General features: G+C 40.4%; 1 protein-coding gene across 4 annotated transcripts in view; it reads right to left on the bottom strand.

The window, feature by feature from the left end:
* Positions 1-23558, bottom strand: part of DAB2 (DAB adaptor protein 2) — a 45648-nt gene that overhangs the window by 4797 nt on the left and 17293 nt on the right. For all 4 annotated transcript variants that reach the window (XM_054715308.1, XM_054715309.1, XM_054715307.1 and 1 more), the window contains 10 exons: positions 14605-14797; positions 13520-13659; positions 12761-12859; positions 12102-12233; positions 11503-11583; positions 11020-11046; positions 10731-10784; positions 10067-10129; positions 4184-4837; positions 3043-3205 (listed from right to left, as the gene is read on the bottom strand). In XM_054715308.1, the coding sequence (XP_054571283.1) occupies positions 3043-3205; positions 4184-4837; positions 10067-10129; positions 10731-10784; positions 11020-11046; positions 11503-11583; positions 12102-12233; positions 12761-12859; positions 13520-13659; positions 14605-14797 (1606 nt within the window). The remainder of the gene's footprint in view (positions 1-3042; positions 3206-4183; positions 4838-10066; positions 10130-10730; positions 10785-11019; positions 11047-11502; positions 11584-12101; positions 12234-12760; positions 12860-13519; positions 13660-14604; positions 14798-23558) is intronic.

The raw sequence follows: 23558 nt of genomic DNA, 5'->3' as shown, positions 1-23558 counted from the left end.
AGAAGACCCCGTGGAGCAAAAACACCTTCCGAGGTAACCAATGGCCTGTGCCCGGGGGTCTGATCTCTGTGGGGAATGCCCCGTTGCCTGCACCCCTGCCATGTTGATTAGGAGTTAGTGAAACCACTGAAGTCCAAGTCTCTCCAATGTCTGTCCCTCTTCTTGAGAAGTTCGTTCCCCACATCTTGTTCAGGGACGGAGGGAATTGTCTCTTCGGCTTCTTCCCAAGTGTATTAATGACCCAGTTAAACTGTTACCACTAGCAGCCCTATTCGCGAATGATGCTCAGCTCTCAAAACCTACTTGCTCTGAGCTTTGGGGCAGGGCATTCTTTCATCATGAAAGTCTTCTAACCAAAACATCCCTAACCAAACTTGGGTTAGGGATGTTTCTGTTTTCAAAGTGAGAAATGTTTTGAAAATGGTATTCAGGGGCTGATGGAGCAAGGTATTCTGTCTTGAACTTTTCTAGCATGGAGGTTGGTGTTCCTTGACTCAACTCTACCACCATGAACATCAGCCATCTGGCCACAAGCATACGGTGTGCTCATGGAGAGTGGTGGGTTTCTGGAAAGGCCATCTTACTAAGTTAACACCCTTATGTCTGAGGGGAGGGAACTGGGTACAAGAATATTAATGATTAAAGTTGGGAAAGTCACAGTTTGCAACAGTAGAGATGAAAACTCAGGCATACTGGCTCCGAACCCAGCAGCCTATCCTCCTGTTCCGCCTTTTTGGCACCAAGAAACAGGGCTATTTTTTTAAAAATTCAATGTTAATGCAAATATTTATTTTACAGATACAGCTTTAGACTTCACAATGAATCGAAGGGAAAGTTATCTTAGATTGTAGGCTTCTAAAAGGGAGCTGAGTTTGAACAAAGTTATCTCTAGCATTTTCAAATAAATTTATTTAAACTTTATTACTGAACCCAGAGTCACTCAGTAATAATTTAGAGCAGATGGATATGCAAATTGGGTAGAATTTTATCATCTTTCATGTTGAACGGCTTGCTTTCCTTTAGGAAAGTGTGTGGCTTTAGATATAGGTGGTATTAGTGGGAGTGGTGGTAAAAGAGAAAAATATTAACTTTGCCAGGAAATAAAGACTTTCCCAGTATATACTTATGCCAGCCTTCATTCCCATCTACAAGATTCCATGCGTTGTGTTTCCAAGATATTTAAGGCCCCGCTGGAAAAAGTAGAGGCAAGAGGTTAAAAAAAAAAAAAAAAAAGAGAGTGTCAGTAAAAAAGTTCATTTTATTACATTCTGATTCTAGATGAAAACACAGGGTAGCGAGTCAAAACTGAAGGCTCAGCTTTTTGCAACCCCTTCTCCCCACCCCCTATTCTCCAGAGGAGAGAGTCCCCCAGCTGGGGCCAGCGGAAGCCAGACCTACCACCTTCCAGGGTTTGGCGGAGGATCCCTGCTAGTGGACAGGGGCTATACTGTCGAGCTCAGTTTGAGTCCCATGTCCAAACTTGGAAGAATCATCAGTATTCTGCAGTTGTATACCCCAAGGCCTCAACAGGGGCTCCTAGCCAAAAAGCTTCACTTCGTCTGAATAAATTAACAGTTATAGGGTCCAGCTGTATTTTCAGGCTGACTTGTTAAATATTGGCTGTAAAAATTCTTCGGGGCATGATATCAGACTACAAAGCTCTGTGATGTGATCTGGTCACACACACTGCCTGCAAGCTCCCTACCCTTCTGCAAGGAAAAACGTTAACCAGCTCCACTTGGGGGTGCAGGGAATAGAGCAACAAGAAAGGGGGAAGCTCCCAAAAGACACGAAGAGCTCGGGGAGGGTCTCTGGATGGTACCAACGCAAGCAGAGTGCTGGGACAAGCTGGCTTCTCACCCCACATGCATTTCAGCCATTTGGCATCTGGGTAACGACTTTCCTTTTTGCTACCATCCTCCCGATACGATCAAACAGATTTAATATGACAGAACCACAGTATGTTCCTTTGCAGGAAAAGAGCGGAGAAAAAAACAAAGCAGGGTCCTGATGACTGACCCTGCAGGAGGCAGAGAGAGATCCCTGATCAACTTGTACGGAATGAGGAAGGGAGACCCTCGCTGCTCCCTCCCGGACAAAGTCTCTTTGGAGCTCATTGTGGTGCCAAGAAGCAGAAACACAAAGAGAATCCCCAGCCAGACAGCAAGGACTGTTGTCGGGGTTTCTGAAGACTGTACCACTGAGGCTGTGGACAAAGGGTAGCAGGGCCAGCCCTTAGGCACGTGGCCTTCCCCAGTGTCCTGCCACAGAGTGGCTCAGTGGCTCTCAGGAGCTAATGACACATATATGAGTGGCAGCACCAGCACATCCTAGTGACCTGAAAAAGTCCCACCTCTTCCCTTACCTCAATGCTCTTTTCAACGTCACGTTTCCAGCATTTACTTCTCACTCTATCAAGACACTCAGCTAGCCAGAATATTGGCAAGGAGCTGCTAAGGCTTAAGTATGCAGAGGCGGATAGGATCTATACCTGCCCCACACCCTCCAGATACCAGGGGTGGAGCTGGGCTCAGAACCCAGGCCTTTCATTCTATGACTTACACTTGCTTCAGACTTGACTTATATCCCTCGCAGGGTATATGTCCCTTCCAAGAGGGGTAGCCATTTAATAGGGGAGAGGGCTTCAAACTAGAAATGGCAACTTACATGGAAGACATGCACGTTCTTACTTTTCTAAGATAAAGAAGACTCTGTCATCTTAGCCCCGTTTCTCCAATGACGCTGGTCTGTGTTTCAGAACCCCTCACAATTGTCTTTAGCGAGCAGTTGGTTCAAATAAGCACAATACTGAACATGGATTTCTTCGCACATTCCAATTCAAGAAGCCAAATTGCATTTACATCCAAGGGTACCAAATGGGGGTGAGGTTGTACAAAAGGAAGAGTGGGAGAAAGGCTCCCTAAGATGCTTCAGTTTTGTGCCCCTGAAACCTCTAAGGATATGAAGTGCCTTCCTTCTATGCACTATCGTCCTGGGAGTGAAAATAGCAGAGCCAAACCTGACTCGATGTGGGGCCCTTACCTAGACCTGCTAGGGGTCCCACAGGGGGAGAAACACTGGTCTTGAAGAGATCCAGAGGGTTGGTCTGTGGGGTTGCAGATTGTCCCGTAGGTGATGCCTGGCCTGGAGGTTCTGAGTCCGGAGGAGCAAAGATGTCTGATGTCAGCAAGTCACTTGCTGGAGACTGACAGGGCAGAGGGGGACATAAAGGAGTTACTCAGCAACAGAGAAATGCAGTGTCATTCTGTCTCCTACTCTGTACCTCAAATCGGGAACCACACAGAAAAACTACTTCCTATACTGAGGGACTACCACAAAACACCAACCAACCAACCAACCAACCAACCAAAGCAAAAGGACAAGGATCCCTGCAATGGGCAGGATATGAGGTTTTGGACTCGCGAAGTGAAATCTAATTCACTTATTCACACATTTGTGTCTGCCTGGTCTCCTTGCCAGCTAACAGCTTGAAGCTGGGAAAGAAGGGACAGTTACAAATAAGTAGCTTAAGTGTTTTTGATCATTCTAGTGGGTTTGAATCAGTCTGCATGGCCTTGATACACTAGTCTAACCATTAGGCCAGCCTACATATTCCAAAGAGATTAAAAAGTAATACTTAACAGAAACCACATTTTAAATTGCTTTTGAGGGAAGTGGTAACAGTAAATACATGTTTCTTTTAAGACAATGGATTATTTAGTCAACTTTTAATAGAGGAGGCAAACTCAAGAATTTGGCACCACCAGCTTGGTCATTGGCACAACCTGAGGGGTGTGTGCGGGGCGCGCCTTAGTGTGGGGAAGGTATGTATCAGGGGAATCACAAGAACCCTTGCCCTCCGCTCCCAGAACATGACCATCAAACTTACCAGAGGTACAGAAGCATAGCAGCATTAAAAACGAAAAAAAAAACGTGTGTTTAGTTAATAATAAGAGACAAGACATGCAAAGGGAAAGCAGGGCGCAACAACACCGCTGAGCGCGAAGCTTTGAAAGGGTGGCGATTAGAGGAAGGTATTCCTGGGGGACGACGAGCTCACCCCACCTTCTGTATTACAGCCACACAGGAAGCTACAAAAGCAGCAGAAAAGACAGCTCGCCCAGACCACCCTGTGACAGCGAACATGCATTCTGCCAACGCACATGCGGAGAAGACAATTCACCTTGGCAGTCCTTCTGCCTCTTCCTGGTTTGGTACTTTGTGGAGGTGGGATAATGGCTATGGAGTCATGTGTGGAGGACTGGACAGAGCTTTCCAAGTCCTGCTTTAGGCCATTTGGTACGGGCAGTCCTTTGGGAGGGCTTCCCACAAAAGGGTTCGGGGAGGATTTGACATGGAAGCCGTTCTGTTCTCTTTCAGATACCCCATTCTGAGTTCTCACTGCTGGCTGGGTCTGCGGACTTGAGAGGGGCCACGGGTCTGCCTGAGCTTCCTGCTTGCCAGTCCGGTTAGAGATCTGGTCAAACTGCTGACCAAAGTAATCAACATCCCCATTCAGGGGCCCATTACTCAGCGGAGTAGACAAGCCACTCAAATTCTCTGTCTTCTGATCTGGAGATTTGAGAGAATCAAACGAAGAGGGTGGCGATTGGTCCTGCTGTGCAAAAGGATCATCACGGAAAGGATCGGGATTAGGGGTGGGAAAGAAGCTGAGATTGGCAGAAAAGGCATTTTCGGGCAAGAAAGACGCCTGAGGCTTTGGTCGAGGAAGAGAGGAGGAGGTGATGCCGTTTGTTAAGAATGAATTTTCTCTTAAAGAATTCTGATTGGTGTTGATTTCAGAGTTTAGATCCACTAACAGGATATCTTTGCTTTCCTATCACATTTGGAAAGAAAAAAAAAAAAAGAGAGAAAGAAAGTGTTAGTCCATGTTGTGACTTCAAATGAAAAGGCTACATAAAATGACCAGGATTATCACAATTCCCATTAGATTTTGGTTTTTAACAAAACGGTTGACCATGATCTCCTCCCATCCCCTCGGTGAGTGCATTTTCCAGTCCTCCCTCCCCCTTCCCCACCTTGAGCCTGTTTATTTATGTCTCAACTTCATTGACCCCTTAATTAAATGAAATCTTACTGTTGTTTATATTATTCATGTCACCGCTCACCCTTACACACTGGCTGAGTTCATGATCATGGTTGTTTCAATTCATGTCTTTGAAAGTCTTAAAGGGAATTCACTATGAGTCACTCCAAGTGATTAAGTACGTATATAGAGCTTGAAAGTAAGACCAGACCTCAGAAGCCCTGCCCAGCTTCTTGCCTGATATCTTTGCTTTCCTATCATTGTATCCCAGTCATGTAACATCACCTCTCCAAATGAGTGCATTTGCTGGCTAATACATTCATATTTTGCAGTTCTGGATGTGATGAAGTTTAAGGTCAAATATATCTGCCTATAATTGGTCTTTCCTTGGGCCAATTATAGGGAGATGTCAGGTATGCTTTTTAAAATATTTCAGAATCTTTGAAAGTGCTAGCCAAGTTAGATCTCTCATCCCCATCCTCTTAGCCTCTCCTCTGGACATACCCTTTTGTCTATGTCTTTCTAAGAAAGTGATAACCCAAAATAGGGATATAATCTAACAACATATCACATTAACCTCTTTTATTGTGCAGTTTTAAAATAATATAGCTTAAGCCTTAGCCAGTTGGGCTCAGTGGATAGAGTGTTGGCCTGTGGACCGAAGGGTCCCAGGTTCGATTCCCGTCAAGGGCACATGCCTGGGTTGTAGGCTCGGTCCAACGTATAGGAGGCAGCCAATCAATAACTCCCTCTCATCACTGATGTTTCTATCTCTCTCTTCCTCTCTGAGATCAATAAAAATATATTTAAAAATATATAGCTTAAGAGTTGCCTATCTCATCTATCTAAAGGATAAATTCAACTAATCTTTGTCTTTAACTTATATATAATCTAGTCTTATTTATGTATAAGGGTTTAACCCTTTGCACTCACTTGCTTTTTTCTCGATTCCTTTATTCTACTCGGGATTTAATTTTTTAAATACCCCAGATTTTACAAGTGCGGCAGTAGAATAAAAAACTGGAGTTTCTTTTCATACAAACTTATTTATTTGGATTTTTTTTATATTTCAAATTATTGATACATTCAATAACCGTCACACTCGACATCCGAGTACAAAAGGTTAAGAGTTAATTTGAAAGACATACTGAATTCATAACTCTACAAATTCTATTCCCTATCAGTTTCTGGCATGTTAATTATCTGGGTTCTCAGTTGTCAGGTAAGACATCCTTCTTAGCCTAAGAGCAGCCAATTGGATCAATCTGCCACATCTTTATCACTAGTTAGGGGTCACCCTGGGACTGAGCTGTCACACTGACAGACCTTCCTCCTAACTGACTTTGGTCCATTAATACTTCACTATGCAGACCACAGAGGAATATAAACAATAAACACCTTTGAAATGGAAGTTGGAATTCTAGCATTGCTCTGAACAGATCACTAAACATTATGATCCTTGAGACAAAAACAACCGTCAGGGAATATAAAATTCTCAAAAAGAAAAAGGAGGCCTGAATAGGCAGATCTCTTTTGTTTTAAGGAAAAAGAATACATTTTTAGAAAGTTTAGGCCCCAAATCAGACCTAATTAGTATTCTATCTTTTGGCTTCCTTTACTGTTAGGTATAAACCACATTGTTTAAAAACCAGCTTTTCTCTTTATAACCAGAAGAATTTGTCAGAAGAAAGAGCTTGTCATTAAAATTTTGTTTTAATCAAAGAAACAGATTGGAAGACTTCTTAATGTAGGGATCTTTAACAATCAAAAGGTAGGAAAATGTACTCCAAATGCTTGTGATTTCAGTATTTATTCATTTATTAGGAGCCACCTCTGGTTAGAACAGTTGGGTATCACAGCTGGCAGAGTTCTCCTTTTCAAATACTTCAGAAGAAGTTCTTAGGACACCAAACAGGAGCCACAGTGTTAGACTTCTGAATAGTCGGCCTATAAGTGAAATGTATAAGGCTTTCCTCAGCTCAGGTCTGTTGCTAATTCCAGATGAAGAGCCTATCACATAATCTCACTCATATGTGGAATCTAATGAACAAAATAAACTGATGAACAAAATAGATCCAAAGACATAGAAGCATGGAACAGACTTTTGAATCTCAGAGGGATGGTGGGGTGGGGTGGTGGTTGGGGAGAGATTCGCGAAAGACCTTATATGCACATATGCATAACCATAAACACAGACAATAGTGTGGTGAAGGCCTGGGGTAGGGTGGGGGAGCAGGGTGGAAGGGGTCAATGGGAAAAAAAGGGGACATATGCAATACTTTCAACAATAAAGATAAATTAAAAAAAAGATTAAAGGTCTAGTTCATAGACTATGATTAAGAGATGCAAGACTCCTCATCTACCTCCTAGGTCAGAGCTTCATGCATTTTTCCTTGGATGTCAATACTGCATCCACATGACCATCGTTGGAGGATCCGAGAGACAAGCACTAGTGATAGGAGAGTGAAATGCAGTCCCTGCTCTTAGGGAGCTCCAGCAAGAGGGGCAGCAGGCAACCAAGTGGTGTCTGTCCAGAGACGAAGTCTTAACTATTGAATTCCATAGCCTAGCTCTCCTCTAGGCAGCTATGTCACCTAAACATCTCGCTGCCAAATCCTGGACTTCCCTACCCGCAGCTTTCTGTGTCTTTCTGCTACTCTCTGAATTAAAATAAGCTTCATTAGCCAGACCTTCAAAATGACCCACAAGGAGGGGGGGGGGGGGGGGGCACCCAGTTTACATTTAGCCTAACTATTCTATTTTACTACACACTTAAAGACCCAGTTCAAGTTCAGATAATTTATAAAGCCTCTTCCCATGGATCCTCTATTTCAGCTTCACCTGTGCCCTCTTTCTGCATCTTACTTCCACAACACTGTGCCCTGGCCCCATCCCTGCACCAGTTTTAACCTCCTTGATGGCGGACCAGGCCTTATGTTCTTCTCATAATAACTCCGAATGATCAAAATTTTCACTAGAGCATGTATTCCTTTCTTTTCTTTTTTTTAAGATCAGTATGGATGAATATTGTTCAAGTGGTTTTCCAATAAAAATTACATTCTAAGGTATGCTACTTAGTTTGCAACATTAGCTTTATTTGTAACACATAAAACTATTCTGTATAAATGTTGCGGGAGGGACAGGGACTAACTAATAAAGTTTAGATAATTGAGATTTCTTCTCTTCATATCTTCCAAAGCAACTACTGTAAGATTTGAATCTTTTAAAACATGCTGGTTTTATCAAGTAAAGATAAGTTTATTTTGTGACCTATGAATATAAAGTCAATCTGTTAGAATGTGCTGGCAAAGTCTGACCAGCACATAATTAGTGCTGTTGGGATTATCTTACTTATCACATACCATCTACTTTGATGGTATTTATTTCTTTAATCTATTGTTATTGATACACCAAAAATTCATAACATGTATGACGTCTAATATCAATGAGACTCAGGCTTACTCAAGCTGCTTTCCATTTCCTTTTTCATAACTTTCCAGAAGGCTACAGAAACAGGCAAAGCAGTCAGTGCTTCCTTGCCTACCCCATGGAAATTGCTTCAGAGCCTGAGTGTTCTGATCTCTTTCAATAAACTTGTTTGAATGTCAGTTATGCTTGGACAGCATGTTTTTCAGACATCAATTTCAGAGCTGGGATGGACCTTCCAGGGCTATCTAATTCTGTATTTCAAAAAGTTTCTCCTTAGAACGGTAACAGACATTGTGAAGAATGACAGGTTCCACAGGCAAGTGAGTTAGGACACACTGCTTTAAAGAACAGTGAACAGGCTTCTCTGTGGTTGTTTTGAGGCCTCCATAATGCAATTATGCACTGTGAATCTCATAGGCTTGGGGTCTGAGAAGGGGGTTCTCAGACCCTGCTCCTTCTCACCTCCAGAGCTTCAGCATTTTATGTGAAGTTTCATGGACCTGGCATTCTCTGCAATACTCTGGGACCAGTGAGACTTACCCAGTCTCTGGTCTGCTGTGGTTTTATTTCCAATGACCTTCTTGGTTGTATAGGCTTGCTTAATAATTCCGTGATGTCTATCTAGAGACTCCTAGATAGACAGTGGTGCTCCTTTGTCTGGTTATTGCCTTCTCATCTTTTATGTTCAAGCCTGGAAATTCACTCAGCACTCTTAGCTGACCCTCTAAAGCCAGGTAAATACCTTATAATTAACATCCGATAATAAGCTTTTTAATTGGTTTTAATGTTGGTCTCCTCCTTTTTAATTGGCTTTAATGATGTCATTGACATTGTGCATCTCATTGCTGTGCCCAGCAAGTAGCAGGTATTCAAGAAACTATTAAATAAATAACAGAAGTTGTAAAAAGCCATTCAAAATTGCATGGGTAATTTCACTGGAGGCCTATTTTGGAAGGTCTGAGACTTGGGTTTTTGTGCTGAATTTGAACCTCTTTCTTTGGTAAATTTTTTTTTTCCAGAATTACCATTTTCATATCTGTAAAGGAAAATGTTACTCTAGTCTCAAAATTAAGAAGACTTGATACACTCTAATATCCTGTAAAAAATGAGAATTTTTTTTTTTAAACAAGGACAAGTCTTGGTTAAACATAACGCAGCCTCTTTGTTTTAAATCTTGCTTCACACCAAGCTTATGCTAACTCACAAAGAAAGAATAAAAAATAAATGGAGAGGCCAGGAGGCTTTATAATTAATCATTTAACAAACATACTTCCTTCAAGTAGGCTTATGCCTAGAATTATTATTCAACTCCTCCTTCTGATCCTAAGTAATACCAAGAAGGACTACATTGCCTGACCTATTGCTCAGATTTAATCTCTAAGCAATATTAAGTATATGAATTAGTCCTGATAGGTTCCCATGGTGACTTAAGATGCAAATTTGTTCTAGCAGCCATTTCTACTTTATGCAGAAAAAATCAGCTGCCACGTTCCAAGTTTCAATAAAGATGTTCAAGATTTCTGGTTAATTGCCAATTTGAGTCATAGATGTCATTTCCATTACATTGCAAATTTAAAAACAGACACTTACTGTTGGACTATTTAGGTCAGGAGGTGTAGACATGTCCCCAAACAAATCCATCCGGTCAACAGCCTTAAAAAAGTATTTGGATTAGATTCAGATGTGTCTACTCAAAAAGATTATTTTGTATATTGTCATAATTGTTTCCTAAACAACAGTTTAGGAAAATGGCCGTCACAATTGAATTTTCATTTAACTAATACAGATTTGATATTGGGCGATTTAGGTCAGGAAGTATAGATAGGTACCCAAACAAATCCATCTGGTCCAAACTCTTTAAAAAGTATTTGAGCCCCAGACGGCTTGGCCCAGTGGATAGAGTGTTGGCCTGGGGACTGAAGGGTTCCAGGTTTGATTCCAGTCAAGGGCTCATGCCTGGGTTGCAGGTTAGATCCCCAGTGGGGGCCGTGCAGAGGGCAGCCAATCAATGATTCTCTCTCATCATTGATGTTTCTATCTCTCTCCCTCTCCTTTCCTCTCTAAAATCAATAAAAAAAAGTATTTGGATTAGATTTAGATGTCTTTACTAAAAAGATTGCCTTTTATATTAACATCAATGTTAGGGAAATAGTTGTTGCAATTGGATTTTCATACAGATTCTGTCTTTGCAACATCTACAGGAAGTAAAACCCACATTCCGGTAAGCAAGAATCATAAAAAGTCACATACATACCAATTTCAGTTTGTTAGCTTGGTCATCAAGAGTCATTAGGGCCTCGCTCCCGTTCTGAAAAGATGGCAAATATTTAAGGGTTTAGTTGGCAAGTTTTAATTTCCTAGTGTATTGGCTTGCTAAGCGGTTATAATTTTGGCACTGATCATTCAACCATACATCTTCCATGACCAGAAGGGTCATGAACACAGAGCAATAAGCCAGAAGGGGAGCATGCTGGGAAGGGAGCAATCAAGGGCTTATACATGTCACACATCACAATTCACAAGAAGAGAAGATACAGTTTTACCTCAACTGCATTGTTGGCTTCTTCCATCTAAAAAGAAAGACACAAATTCAGTGATCCAGTAATTATAGTTAAAATGAGTTAAATAAAAGAACAAATATACCTATCTATTGGTTCACAGGCACAAGCAAAAGAGACTCTTGCATATTATCTCTGCCCTACAGTCCCCTCCCTTTTTCACATTAATACTGGATTTGAACAGAGTTACTGGACTTAAACTTGGTAATCCTGTATAGTCTTTAGAATTGATGTGAAGCTTGTTGGGAGAAAAGACCGGAGTCAGGGACTAGAAATAAGTGCTTAATGATAACACCCATCCATTGCCCTGCTATTTGGGAAGAAGAGACAATACATTTCTCTACTTTCCATACTTTGGAGATCTACAGAGAAGCCAATTCTCCAGACAGGCCATATGTTTACATAATGTTCACATATGGTCCTACTACTGTCTTAAGTTTAATAGAACCTGTATTGGGTAGAACTTGCCTTTTTCTTTTCTTCTTCCTTTTTCTTCACGTTATAGATAACTTGAAAAAGGTCTTTAAGATCAATAACTAATGGCTCAGCCTGAAGCAAGAAAAAGCATCTTTATCAGTATTTTAATCTTACTATTTTCTTCCCTTTATATCACATCAGTTCTTATTTAGTACTCCAACACCCCCTTTCTCTTAAAGATCCTCACTATGCTCCCCTGTTTTATGGGGAATAACCCCTACTCCCATCCCTACCCCCAGATACATAAAAGACAGCAGGGTTAATAAGTACTTAGACCAAACAAGAAGCACCATGACAATTTTCCAAGTCCCTCCGCATTTCTAGGAATAATTTGCTATTATTCTATAATCAGCATTCACCTTATAAGAATATCCATTCTAACAATCCTTGTGCCACATGCTCCATGGGAATCAATGACATTTCAAAAATGATTCCTTAGACCAATAAACATAGTTATCATTTGAATCATTGTTTATTCCTCCCCCTATCTCCAGCTGTTTCTAGAAAGCTCTCTAGTTGAGTGATAGACACTCCTACGTTCTACTGAGGACAAGTCCCCCTCCAGGAATACCTCAAGGCTTAGCACTAACCTGTTGCCCTGTTTTTATGGCAAAAAACTGATGCTGGCCTTCTGCTCCACACACATAACCAAATGCCCGGTTGTCTGTCACATCACGGGCAATGAAAGAAATCTTATTTACTGGATGTTCATGCTCTATCACCTGAAAAAGGAACAAAAACATGATTTACTGGGAAAACTAGCATTTATTTTTAGTCTAGCACAGCTAAGCATCAGACCACTGAGCCACACCGCCCAGGCTATTCTTGTATTATTATTTATTAGTTATTTATTATTAATACAATACAACTGAAAGCTTACTTTTCCCTACCCCTATATATTAAAATGAGACCCATGCATAGACCTATGATAGCATCACAAACCAAAGGTTAATATTAATCTAGTTCTTGTACCTGAGGTCAAAAAGAATACCCAAGTGATATTATAGCATACCCGTGTCTATAGACTTGACACATCTATTAGAGGAAATAAATTTAAAGATAAAGTGACTTAACTCCTCACCTCCTACCCTGTTTTCCGCCTGTACATCTGGAGAAGTGATATATATATATATATATTTTTTTTTTTCCTACAGAATTTTGAAAAGGAAAAAGGGGAGCTAAAATTTAGTTGCAAATTGTTTGTCAAATTCAGGTGGTCAGAAAAGTGTCAGTGAAAGTGAATTCTTACCCCAGTTTTTTCATCGATTATTTTGATCCCAGAAAGGGAAATGTTGACCCAGATCCTTTGTTTGTGTTGTCCCTGAGACCGACCAGCCGCTGCCATGCCCTGATGAGGTTGGGAAAACAAGAAAACTTAGTTAAAACTACCCTATGATGCTTCCAATACTAAAACTTAAAAGGCAGCTTTGTTTTCAGCTTAATTTACCATCTATGAAAGGCCTAAGCACCCTGCATAAGAGAGAGCAAGAAGGAATAGAAGGTGTTGAGCCAGGACATCACTAGTTCTGTGAACTTGGACAAGCCATTTTAATTTTTTTTATCTTAGAACAGTCACTGGTAAAGACAAGAAGAATGTACTAGAAGTTCTTCAAAGGTGTTACTTCTAGGTCTTGTCTTACTTAACAAGTATTATTTAACTGGTTTCACATAGTGACAGTGCTGGAATTCAAAAATTCAGAAAATCAAAGGGCTAACACTAAGGAACACCAGTTTCCAAGTAGAGTCCTGACTTTTACCTGAAGACTTCCAGGGTTGAAACTTTGATCTGCCCAAAGCAAAAGGCATATCAAGTCCTGCTACACTAGACAACACTCAGAATATGCAAACAATCTTATGGCTACTCATCAAATGAGGTGCCACTGGATTATGTGATTAGCAAGTTTTCCTCTTGAATAATTGAGATATAGGTAAATACGAACTTCTCATCTAATTCCTTCTGTTGGCCATTTGCTGAAGACAGAGACAAAACATGCTTTCTGCCTTTTACCTTTAGTTTCATCATAGAATCTTGGCTCATTTTATCTCCTCTTGCATCTGGCACATCATCAATGCCAATTAGCTTGGCCTTGTATTTTACACCATCACCTTTGAATCTGGCCAAAAGATACTCATCTGTCTTTTCTGAGCCTGAGAAAAGAAAGAAATATAGGATAAAGTTTATAAATGTATTTAAATATCAGCCCCATGCATCATCAAATATGTTCCGGAATCTACAAATCAGAGTAGTATAAATCTTGCTTATACTCTGATTGACTAAGTGTGCAATATTCTATCCTTATTCTCACTTCCTTTTAGTAAAACCATGTTCTTTAATACTGAATAAGATGATGGAGAGAAAATAAACTCTTAAAGGTGCAAAATGGACTGAATTATGGGAAACTTATGGAACTATGTGAGGTGGGACCTGGGGATATTCATTATAACTTAAAAATACTTTAAAAAAGAATATAAGGAGAATAATGCTTTTTTTTTTTTAATAAAAGAAAAATAAGGCACCACACAATTTACCAGCATTTTGAACTGTCAAAAAGGCAAAAGGGAATTATGAGTAAATTTCTTTGAAAATCACTTAAGGTAATTATCCCATCTTCATAACTTCTTTTGCTTCTCTTAAAAGGCCTGTGTGGTCTCACTTCCATTGCTAAAGTGTAGAAGTGGAAAGCAGGCCAGTCACGCAATATTTTCAAGCTATGAATGATTAAGACTCTGGCACTTCGTAGCGGTACTTCAGGTGAAGAACAAGGGTCTATAAAACAAAGGTCTTTAGTTTTTAAAAACCGCAACATGGTAAATGGGTTACTGAAAGATAACCATATAATAATCGATAGCTGATTTATCAACTGCACAAGATGGCATGAGAGCTGCCTGGCAGGACCTGGGGCAATCACAGGATTCAGAACCACGTCTTGTATATGGAGTGAACCAAACTCCAACTCTCCTGCTCAGGACTGGAGACCAGGCTCAGGTTGAAGCCGGGCCAGGGCCAGCTCTTACTTTACCCTGAACTTCTCATTTCTTCAGAGGTAACCACCATGAGCTCCCCTCATTGGCCTCAGGAGGATTTCTCCATACCTTTCTTCTTCTCCTTCTTTGATGGTGCTTTTGGTGCGGCCTGTTGGTCAGGCTGACCATTAGATGTACTGGTTTCTACTTCGTTAGACATGGCAAGAAGGCAGACAGCAAACTCCAGCACCAGCAGACACTTAGTGACACCAGGCGCTCCCTGATGGCGAGGTCTCAAAAGAACATAACCGACTGCAGACACCTGTAGGCAGAGTTTAGAGGCGTAATGAGATTATAACACAGCAAAGCCAGACTTTATGCCATAATAGGCCTACCACTAGTGATTCTCGAGTGCAGTTCTTCAGACTCATTTTGTTCTTTCTCCTCTATTAGACTGAACTCTGAAAGCAGGGGAGTGGGTAGGAGTGTTTCCTTTGAGGTTTCCAAAATGGAAAGAAGGTGTTTACCAGATTTTTCTTTAGTCAATTGGTATCTGGTAACATTTAATGATTATCTAGCTAACTAGCTTGTGTTGGATCTTTGGCATAAAAATCTAATATGAAAGATAGGGATCAAAATGTGTCACACACAGAAAAATAAGGCTTCATAGCAAAATAGAAATAAATGGAATGCTGAGCTTGAGAAAATGGCAACTGGCATGTGAAACTGGGTATTATAAATTCTGGTCCTCAAAAAATTCTTTAAGTGTAAAGGCAGTGTCAAGGGAAGAGCTATATATTTTATCTTATTCATATTAATATTTTTTAAAAGGTTAGGATTCTGCATCTAACTTCCAGTGCTGTCTATAAGCACTATACTTTAAATGACACCCACTTTTGACATTAACTCTTACACATATCAGGGAGAGGATTAATTTATGGGGTGTCTTTTGTGTAATTAATTCAATGCATGTGAATACTTTTATGCTATTATTTAGTGTTACTATCCTCAACATGGTTGTGGTATATGCTCTCATAAAGCTCCCCCATGTATCACAGTAGGTAAAACAGAAAAATGCAGAGTCATTGTAAGCACTAATGGAAGTAAACTAATGTTTCAAAAGGTTCTTTCACCCCCCAAGAGTCAAAGTTTCTACACAGCAGCTGAGAGAGCTAGAGACAGGTTAACTTTCTACCTGGACTGAAGACCAAAGACAAAGAAAAGCTCCTCACAGTCTGTAATCCTGTTAAGACCACCAATGGGCTGGTGCACCCCCAAAAGCCCTCTCAATTCCATGCCTACAGCAACCATTTATTTGAGCTTTTTAATTCAAGAATCAAGTCCATCACACGGGAATATGTACTGTTTGTTAGATACTTAAAGGATAAACAATAAGTTTCAAGTTTTTGCTCAATAAGCTTCATCTGCCACTTACTTGCTTCATGAATGTCAACATGTTCTCCTGAAGGTCAGTACTTAATCTCTCCCCCATGAGTTTTTATTTTATTTTATTTTATTACTTTATCTTTTAAATCCTCACCCGAGGATATTTTTCCATTGGTTTTCAGAGAGAGAGAAAGACAGAGAGAAATATTGATGTGAGAGCACATCAACTGGTTGCCTCCTGCACATGCCCTGACCAAGACCTGGGACAGGTAGGAGCCTGCAACCAAGGTACATGCCCTTGACCAGAATCAAACCGGAACCCTTTGGTCCACAGGCCAATGCTCTATCCACTGAGCAAACCAGCTAGGGCTCCCCATAAGTTTTTAAATAGTCCTTGTAGTCTTAATAGTCTTTGAAAGCAAATGTATAGATAAATACATAAATCTATGTATGGTTAATGTTATCTGAATTATTTCATTTGGAGATTTAGTTGTTAGTTTTGCTCAAACACACCTGGATTGTAGGGAGCCATAGAGAAGTCTGTGCACGTGGATGTCTTACAGAGTAGAGGGTTCAAAGCTCTTTTCTTTCTTTTTTTTAAATTTATATACTTGATTTCAGAGAGAAAGGGAGAGATAGAAACATCAATGATGAGAGAGAACCACTAATTGGCTGCCTCCTGCAGGCCCCACACTGGGGATTGAGCCCCCAATCTGGGTATGTGCCCTGACTGGGAATCGAACCGTGACCTCCTGGTTCACAGGTCTATGCTCAACCACTGAGCCATGTTGGCTGGGCCAAAGCTTTTTTCACTTAAGATATCTTTGGGGGCCAAACACTATAAGCCTTTTACCCGTATTAACTCCAAAATTTACAATAACCCTGAGTATTAGGATGCAGTGTGATTTCACTTTTCCTGAGAGAAAGCCAAGGCACAGAGGTCATAACTTACACAGATGCAAATACTAGAACCTGGGCCTAGCCCAGGCTGTCTGGCCCCAAGCCAGGGTTCCTCAGATGTGACAGTGAAGAATCTCATCTGAGAAATCTCATAATAGCTACAGAGATGCTGTTATACACCTGTTGTGGCTGCCAAAAGATATGTCCAGTTCTAACACTTTCTAATCTAAGGCATAGCTTTAAAAAATAAGTCTAGATTGCATTGAGTTATTGGGTCTGTTTTAAGCTCCAGGAAGGTCAAAGATCTTATATAAGGGGGAATAAGTGGGTATAGGACAACTAGAACCTATAGTCTTCTCATTCATTAGGTTCTGTGGGACCCTTCTGACCACGAGCACAACATTAATCAGGAGACATACACAATGAATGTTAGCATAAGGTAGGGGTCACAAGTTCAAGCTCAACACATATGCAAAGCGTTACCTGAACAGCTCCCCATCTAAACCTAAATGGTTCTAGTTTTTAGGGACAGGCTGTTTCCTGCATTAGAAGCTTGAGCAGAGAAATAAGAAAATACACCTGGAACCAAATGAGGATCTAGAGTTATTGTATATTCTTGACTCCTTCTTAAGGCCTAATGTAGAACAAATTTGTAAATGAAACTTTGCTAAGTCAATAAAATTTGCTTCCATTTGAGAAAAGATATCTAACTTGGATTTTGGACTTTACAAACCTCCCTGAAAGAATGTGAAGACTTCCCCTTTCCATGGCATAAGAATCAGATGACTAGGAGAGATTTTGGAGCTTGCAACATCTTTTCTGAGAAGGCTCTGAGAAATGTAAACCAGAACACTGCGTGAGTCATCTTAAGACAACTATGTCCTTTGCACTAAAAAATAAAAAAATAAAAAAATAAATCTGCTAATCTGCTATAGTTTGTTTAGTCCTTAAAGTTATGCATGCAAGACTTCCAGTATTTAGAACCCTGGAATGCTCGGCATAAGAACACATTTGTGTAGAGGCAAACTTGGCTGGCACTTTCTTATTCTTGCTTATCTTTTCCATCAGTAGGGATATATTGGTATCAGCAATGATACTAATGAATCATTCCAGGATTCTAAAGCAATATCCTGACACCAATGTACCACCTTCCGCCCAGTCGACCTTCTAGCCCTAATTATACAGAGCAGAGAAGAAATTGCTTAGTCAGACTCAAAACAGTGGTAAAGGGAGTAACTTGAGTTAAAGACTTATTTAATGGTAGGCCCGTTCCACAAATGGTAGAGAATCTATTTTTAATGTTAAGGGGAATGAGACAAACAACCCAACCTACCAAGCACTTAAAACATTTATCCTGACAGCTCCATGAAATAGAATGTGTCTCTGCTTTATGAATATATCCCTAATGATGGAAAAGATATCCCTACTGATGGGAAATGGACTCGGTAACACAAGATTATTTGCTAATAAGTCTCTGAGCTCAAAACTGAACATGATCTATGTCCCTGTTTCTACTATATATGCTGCTACTCTTTATTTTTTTTTTAAGCTCACTGATTTTAACCTGTATTTTATAAGCTGCTTTCAAAGTCATAATCCTATTGACTTTAAGATACCAGTAAATTTTTCAGGAAGAGCCACATATACAGACACAGGGGAGTTAAGGAGAGTAAAGAACAAAGCAACATAAACATCTTTACCAAGAGCATCCAGTACTTTGTACTGGTCACAGAATGTGTTTCCTTGTCCTTTAGAACTTTATGCCTGTCTCAGCTGAGGTACTGCATTAGGGCATGTGAAATATTAACCTCCAAGGCAGATCTCAGGGTCCAAGAGGGCAGCGAACAGCCTTCACCACTATTTTCAAAGCAGCCTTTTGAGAATAAGGAAGGTTGCCAGAAATGAGACAGTGAAGTTAGGCTGTTTCTGAAACTTGATGTAACCCCTTTCTCCCTTAGCTGTTTAGATGCCTATGCTTTTAGGAAGGCTTACTCTACCCTGCAAAAACCACGCTGAGCAGACAGGAAGATTTGTGCAGCCTCTTGAATTGGGGAGGTGAGACTACGCAAATGCACACCAAAAAGGAGTCCTTAAAAGATTTGCTTGCAAATGCTGACACAGCTGTAGGGGCCTCAGTAACAAAACATGAGTCAAGGAGGTATACACAAGTTAGGCATTTAACAGAGAGCACGTATCATTGCTTTTAACCCTTGGAAGGGATGCTACGGGACTGAGCGGACACAAAGAGCCCTGAACCAAGAAGTTGTTCCCTATCTTTGGAACCAAGTCTGACCAGATTTACGAGTTCCCTCTACAGTTCATTGTGAGCAGAGGTGAGATTGCACAGCAGCTAAAAGTTCAGGCTTGGGAAGCTTAAATAACTTCACCGTCATTTAGCTCTGTGGCTAAGACAACTTAACTCATATTTATTTCTTCACCTGTAAAATGGGAATATAGTTTGCAGAATTGTTATGAGAAATCAATAAGAACTTATGCAGAGACCTCAGTGCCTTGCTTAACAAATGGCAGCTGCGATTAAATCAAAGTTAGGCTTCATAGATACTATGTGTTGTGCAATCTTATATTGCATCCAACATTGCTTTCCACAGCAAGCATTTAAACAGTTGCAGAACAACTGGGACCAATAAATAAACAGCTAGTAAATAGAAACATGGAGGAATATAGTGCTCTAATTAGTAAGGCCCAGGTGAAAAAGTGAGAGGGTTTGCCTATATTGGAGTCACCTTCTGTTCAACTCTGGCTTCTGAGCCTACAGAGCGCAGGTTCTGATGGAAACAGGACTGTGGGGACAAAAATCTAGTGTACGTAATCCAGAGATGTCTGTTCTAATGGATCCTGAGTCAACCCTAAGCCTACATCATTACTACTTTCAGTTTTAAAGGTCTAACTCAGATCACTTGGGGAAATTTTACTGGAGAGCTCTTAAACTGTCAATGCCCATGCCACACGCAAAGCGATTAAAGCAGACTCTCTGGAGAAGGGACTCAGGCATCAGTATATTGTAAAGAGTCCCAGATGATTCCAATGTATTGACAAGTGTGAGGTCCAATGGTTTACTTCCACAATCCTTTGTCCCATTAAAAGAAATAGCGAGTGGGTTAGACCAATGGTCAGCAAACTCATTAGTCAACAGAGCCAAATATCAACAGTACAATGACTGAAATTTCTTTTGAGAGCCAAATTTTTTAAACTTAAACTTCTTCTAATGCCACTTCTTCAAAATAGACTCGCCCAGGCTATGGTATTTTGTGGAAGAACCACACTCAAGGGGCCAAAGAGCCACATGTGGCTCGCGAGCCGTGGTTTGCTGCTGCGGTTTGCAGACCACTGGGTTAGACTATTGAGCTGGAAGAAACCCGGGGAATAATTTGGTCACACCCTTTCATTATAAGGGTTAGAAACTGAGGACAAGAAAGAGTGTATAATTTGTTTAATGGTTACATAACTGATTGTGGATAGAGTTGGTACCAAGAGAAATCTAGGTCTTAATATGAGACTCTACTGTTTAATTCCTAGAGATTATGTGTGTCAGTTTTTTAAAAACTATATTTTAAGAAGGCTGTACAAAGCTCATTATATATAGAGACTGGACTGCCATTTAGTAGATATACCAAGCAAAGAACAAGAAAATAGCTTAGCAGAATAGTTTGAAATGGAATTTCACAGATGTTTTCTGAACCAAAACAGAAAAAGGATTTTATGGGTCTAATTATACATCGTTGCTGAATTCTTTCTTGCCTAGGTCGCTGGAGTCCTACTTGGTCAAAATGGCTCATTAATGTTGATTTGGCTGCGGGGAAGAAAGTATTTGGCTAGGTTTGAGACGCAACTCGCAGATCAAAGAATTCAAATTTATTTCAGTACATTCTCTACTATTCAGTGCTTGGCCTTTTAGGGTTTGTTTGTTTGGTTTTTTTAAAGCATGGTAGGAAGTTTGAGTTCTTATGTTGGCATAAGTTCTTATTCTTGAGTCATTATGACCTCTCCTAATTTTGTACTCACCGCCACCCATTTTGTTTTTAAAATAAGTTTTTATTAAGAATAGCTCTCGTAGGCCTAAAGAATAGTCATAACAATAAAGAGTGTTTGGGAGACTTTAAGCTTTAAAAATGAGCTTAATGCAATTCAAATGCAAGTCCATTCTCTAGACTGGGCTTAGCAACCAATTCACTAGAAATGTCTAAACACAGTTCACAAGTTGAACTGACGTATTAAGTTTATGATGAACTCTGTAATGGTATCACTCAGTTATTTCAATACAATGATAACTTGGAACACTTAACTCTAGGGTTAGAAGTAGTAGAAAATATAAATTCATAATGAGAGTTTACTCCAGTATCTTGGAAAAGTGGGGCACAGATAATATACTTGTATGAACAAAGGCATGCAGAGGGGATTGAATCTAGAATCCTCCTTACACTTATTCAGACTATAAAAAGGAGCAGTGTTGGAATATCCCTGAGGTCCTTTGACCATGTGGAATTTTTGTGAAGGTGGACACATGAGGCTTGTGGTTGGATTAACTAAAATTAGAGAGCCTACCCATCTCAACTTTAATACTACAATCAATCAGTTATTCCACCTCAGTTCTTGAGTGTGACCTCTTCCAGCATAGATAAAACAGAACAGGAAAACTGAAATTCCACTTTGTCTTTTAAGTCACTTCAACAAAAGGAAGGAAGTGACCTTGAAGTTTTGGAGGTTTCCATCATTGCTTTACAGTGCTGGCACTGGATCATTTGAGCTATGCTCTGACATGGTTCCCCTGACACCAGGGACTATCTGGACATGGATCACCAGGCTCTGGTACATGTGCTCTGTGTATCTCAAGTGAGTTGGGCAGGACAATAAAGTGGGCATAACTTGACATGGAAAAGGGAATGGGGGATTTCTAATCTAGTGTATAGTATCACCAGAATCACCAGAGCTCTGCATCTGGGGGTTATTGGTTCCTGATCCTCCTAATGATAAAATATTTGCTTTCTTATCTATTATTGTCTCTTTTGTACGTGTCATGTGGAAAAGAGATCAGCAACGTAATGACTACATCCTTGAGCTCAAGGTCATATTCATCGGTGAGTCCTCTTTCTATTAGATAGATATTGAGTTATCTGTGGAAGAAGCCATGAGTGATTCTCACTAATTCCGAGGAAAGGCTATTAGGAGTCCACTGCTTTGGGAGAAAGGATAATGTGGCTTTAGGGGGGTAGGAAGGATTTGAAAAAAGCTACCCTTACCCATATACCTTGGGCTTTAGGCAATCTGGTGGATAAGTTTGTATAGCAAGCTGAGCCATTTATGGGTAATGGACAATGGACTAAATGGTCCAACACAGGGTGAGGGGTGCAGGAGAGGAGAAAGTCCTTATGGTTAGAGAATGGGTAGAAGGTAAAATGTCTAGACTAAAATCCTAGGCTCAGATGCCAGGGTTCCCACCTCACCCAGAAGATACCTTGGCACTTAGACAGGTCTCAAGTGGCTGGTGGGTGGTATATATGAGCACACTGAAAGAGCTGTGTGACAAGAGGGCCTGTAGGGCCATGGCAGGACTCTGCTAAACATTCTCCCCTTCAAGACCCCACTGCAGGACCAGTGACACAGTGGCTGTTTCAGTCATCAGAGCACATGCTTCAGTGGACAACATCATCCTGTTTTAGTGGTAGCACACCAGTCTACACTGGGTTGCCGCCATGGGCTGGGGATACCCCATGCTACAGTGACAAGGACAGGGGGGGCCCTCACATGGTTTGGTATGTCTAGTTATGAAATGACAGTGACCAGGAAGTATACCAAAAGAGTATGAAAAAGGAAAGATTTAAAAAAGCTACAGTGTTCATAGATAACTGGCTTGAGCACCTGGAAATTAAAGGTTGAATTTAGAAGAGCTGTATTTTGTACAATTAGATGGCATAGAACACTCTATTTCATTCTGCTTCCCTCTCATCCTAAATCCAAGGGAAGAGAGTTCTAAAGAATGAGAAATTTACATAAACAATTTTAGGGTTTTAAATGTTTTCTAAAATGCTACTACTACCATGGAGTCTCTAGAAATGTTCTATTGCAAGGCCTTTGGGCCAGTGATTTGAGGAGAAGCATGATGAAACTGGTACAGTAAACACATGATTTTTTTGAATTCGGCATCTAAATGTACAGTGGATACTATGCTTGATACTTGCAGAAAAGATAGTAAAACAGCTAAGAAGTCAAGGTGAGGGAAAATAACCATCAGTGTACCCATTGATTCCTAGGTAAATACATTGACACAATTCATACTCTTTGTAATAATCCTCCCTCATATCTACGTATTCTTACCCAAATTGACATGCAAATATCTCACTGTTTTCATGTCTATCATTTCTCAGTTAGAAGAGATAATTTACCAAAACTAAATCCTCTACCTGGTTCTAAGCTAGATCTTAAATAATTCATATAAATGGGTCTAAGGAGTTTGTTTCTTAGAACACACAACATCCAGTTGTGCTTTCTCACTCCCAAGTGAAATGATCCCGGATGCAGTTGATACGGCTGTGCAGTATTATCTAGCACGTGGACAACAGGAGAAATAGTTCATCCATTTGTGTCTCTCTGTGACATCACCTATGATGCTTATGCACATAAACCTGCTAAACAGGTTTCCCTTGACTCAAGCACCATTACAATAGTCATCTTGAAGATCTATGTGGATGTTAAAAGAGTTTAAAAAGCATGTTATTTAGAAGCATCTGCATTTGAAACATTAAGCTTTAAACACCAATAGAATTATTTTATGATATAAC

This window comes from Eptesicus fuscus, chromosome 4, assembly GCF_027574615.1.
Source record: "Eptesicus fuscus isolate TK198812 chromosome 4, DD_ASM_mEF_20220401, whole genome shotgun sequence".
NCBI lineage: Eukaryota > Metazoa > Chordata > Mammalia > Chiroptera > Vespertilionidae > Eptesicus > Eptesicus fuscus.
Note: the sequence above shows the minus strand (reverse complement) of the source record. Positions and strands in the feature narration are given on the sequence as shown.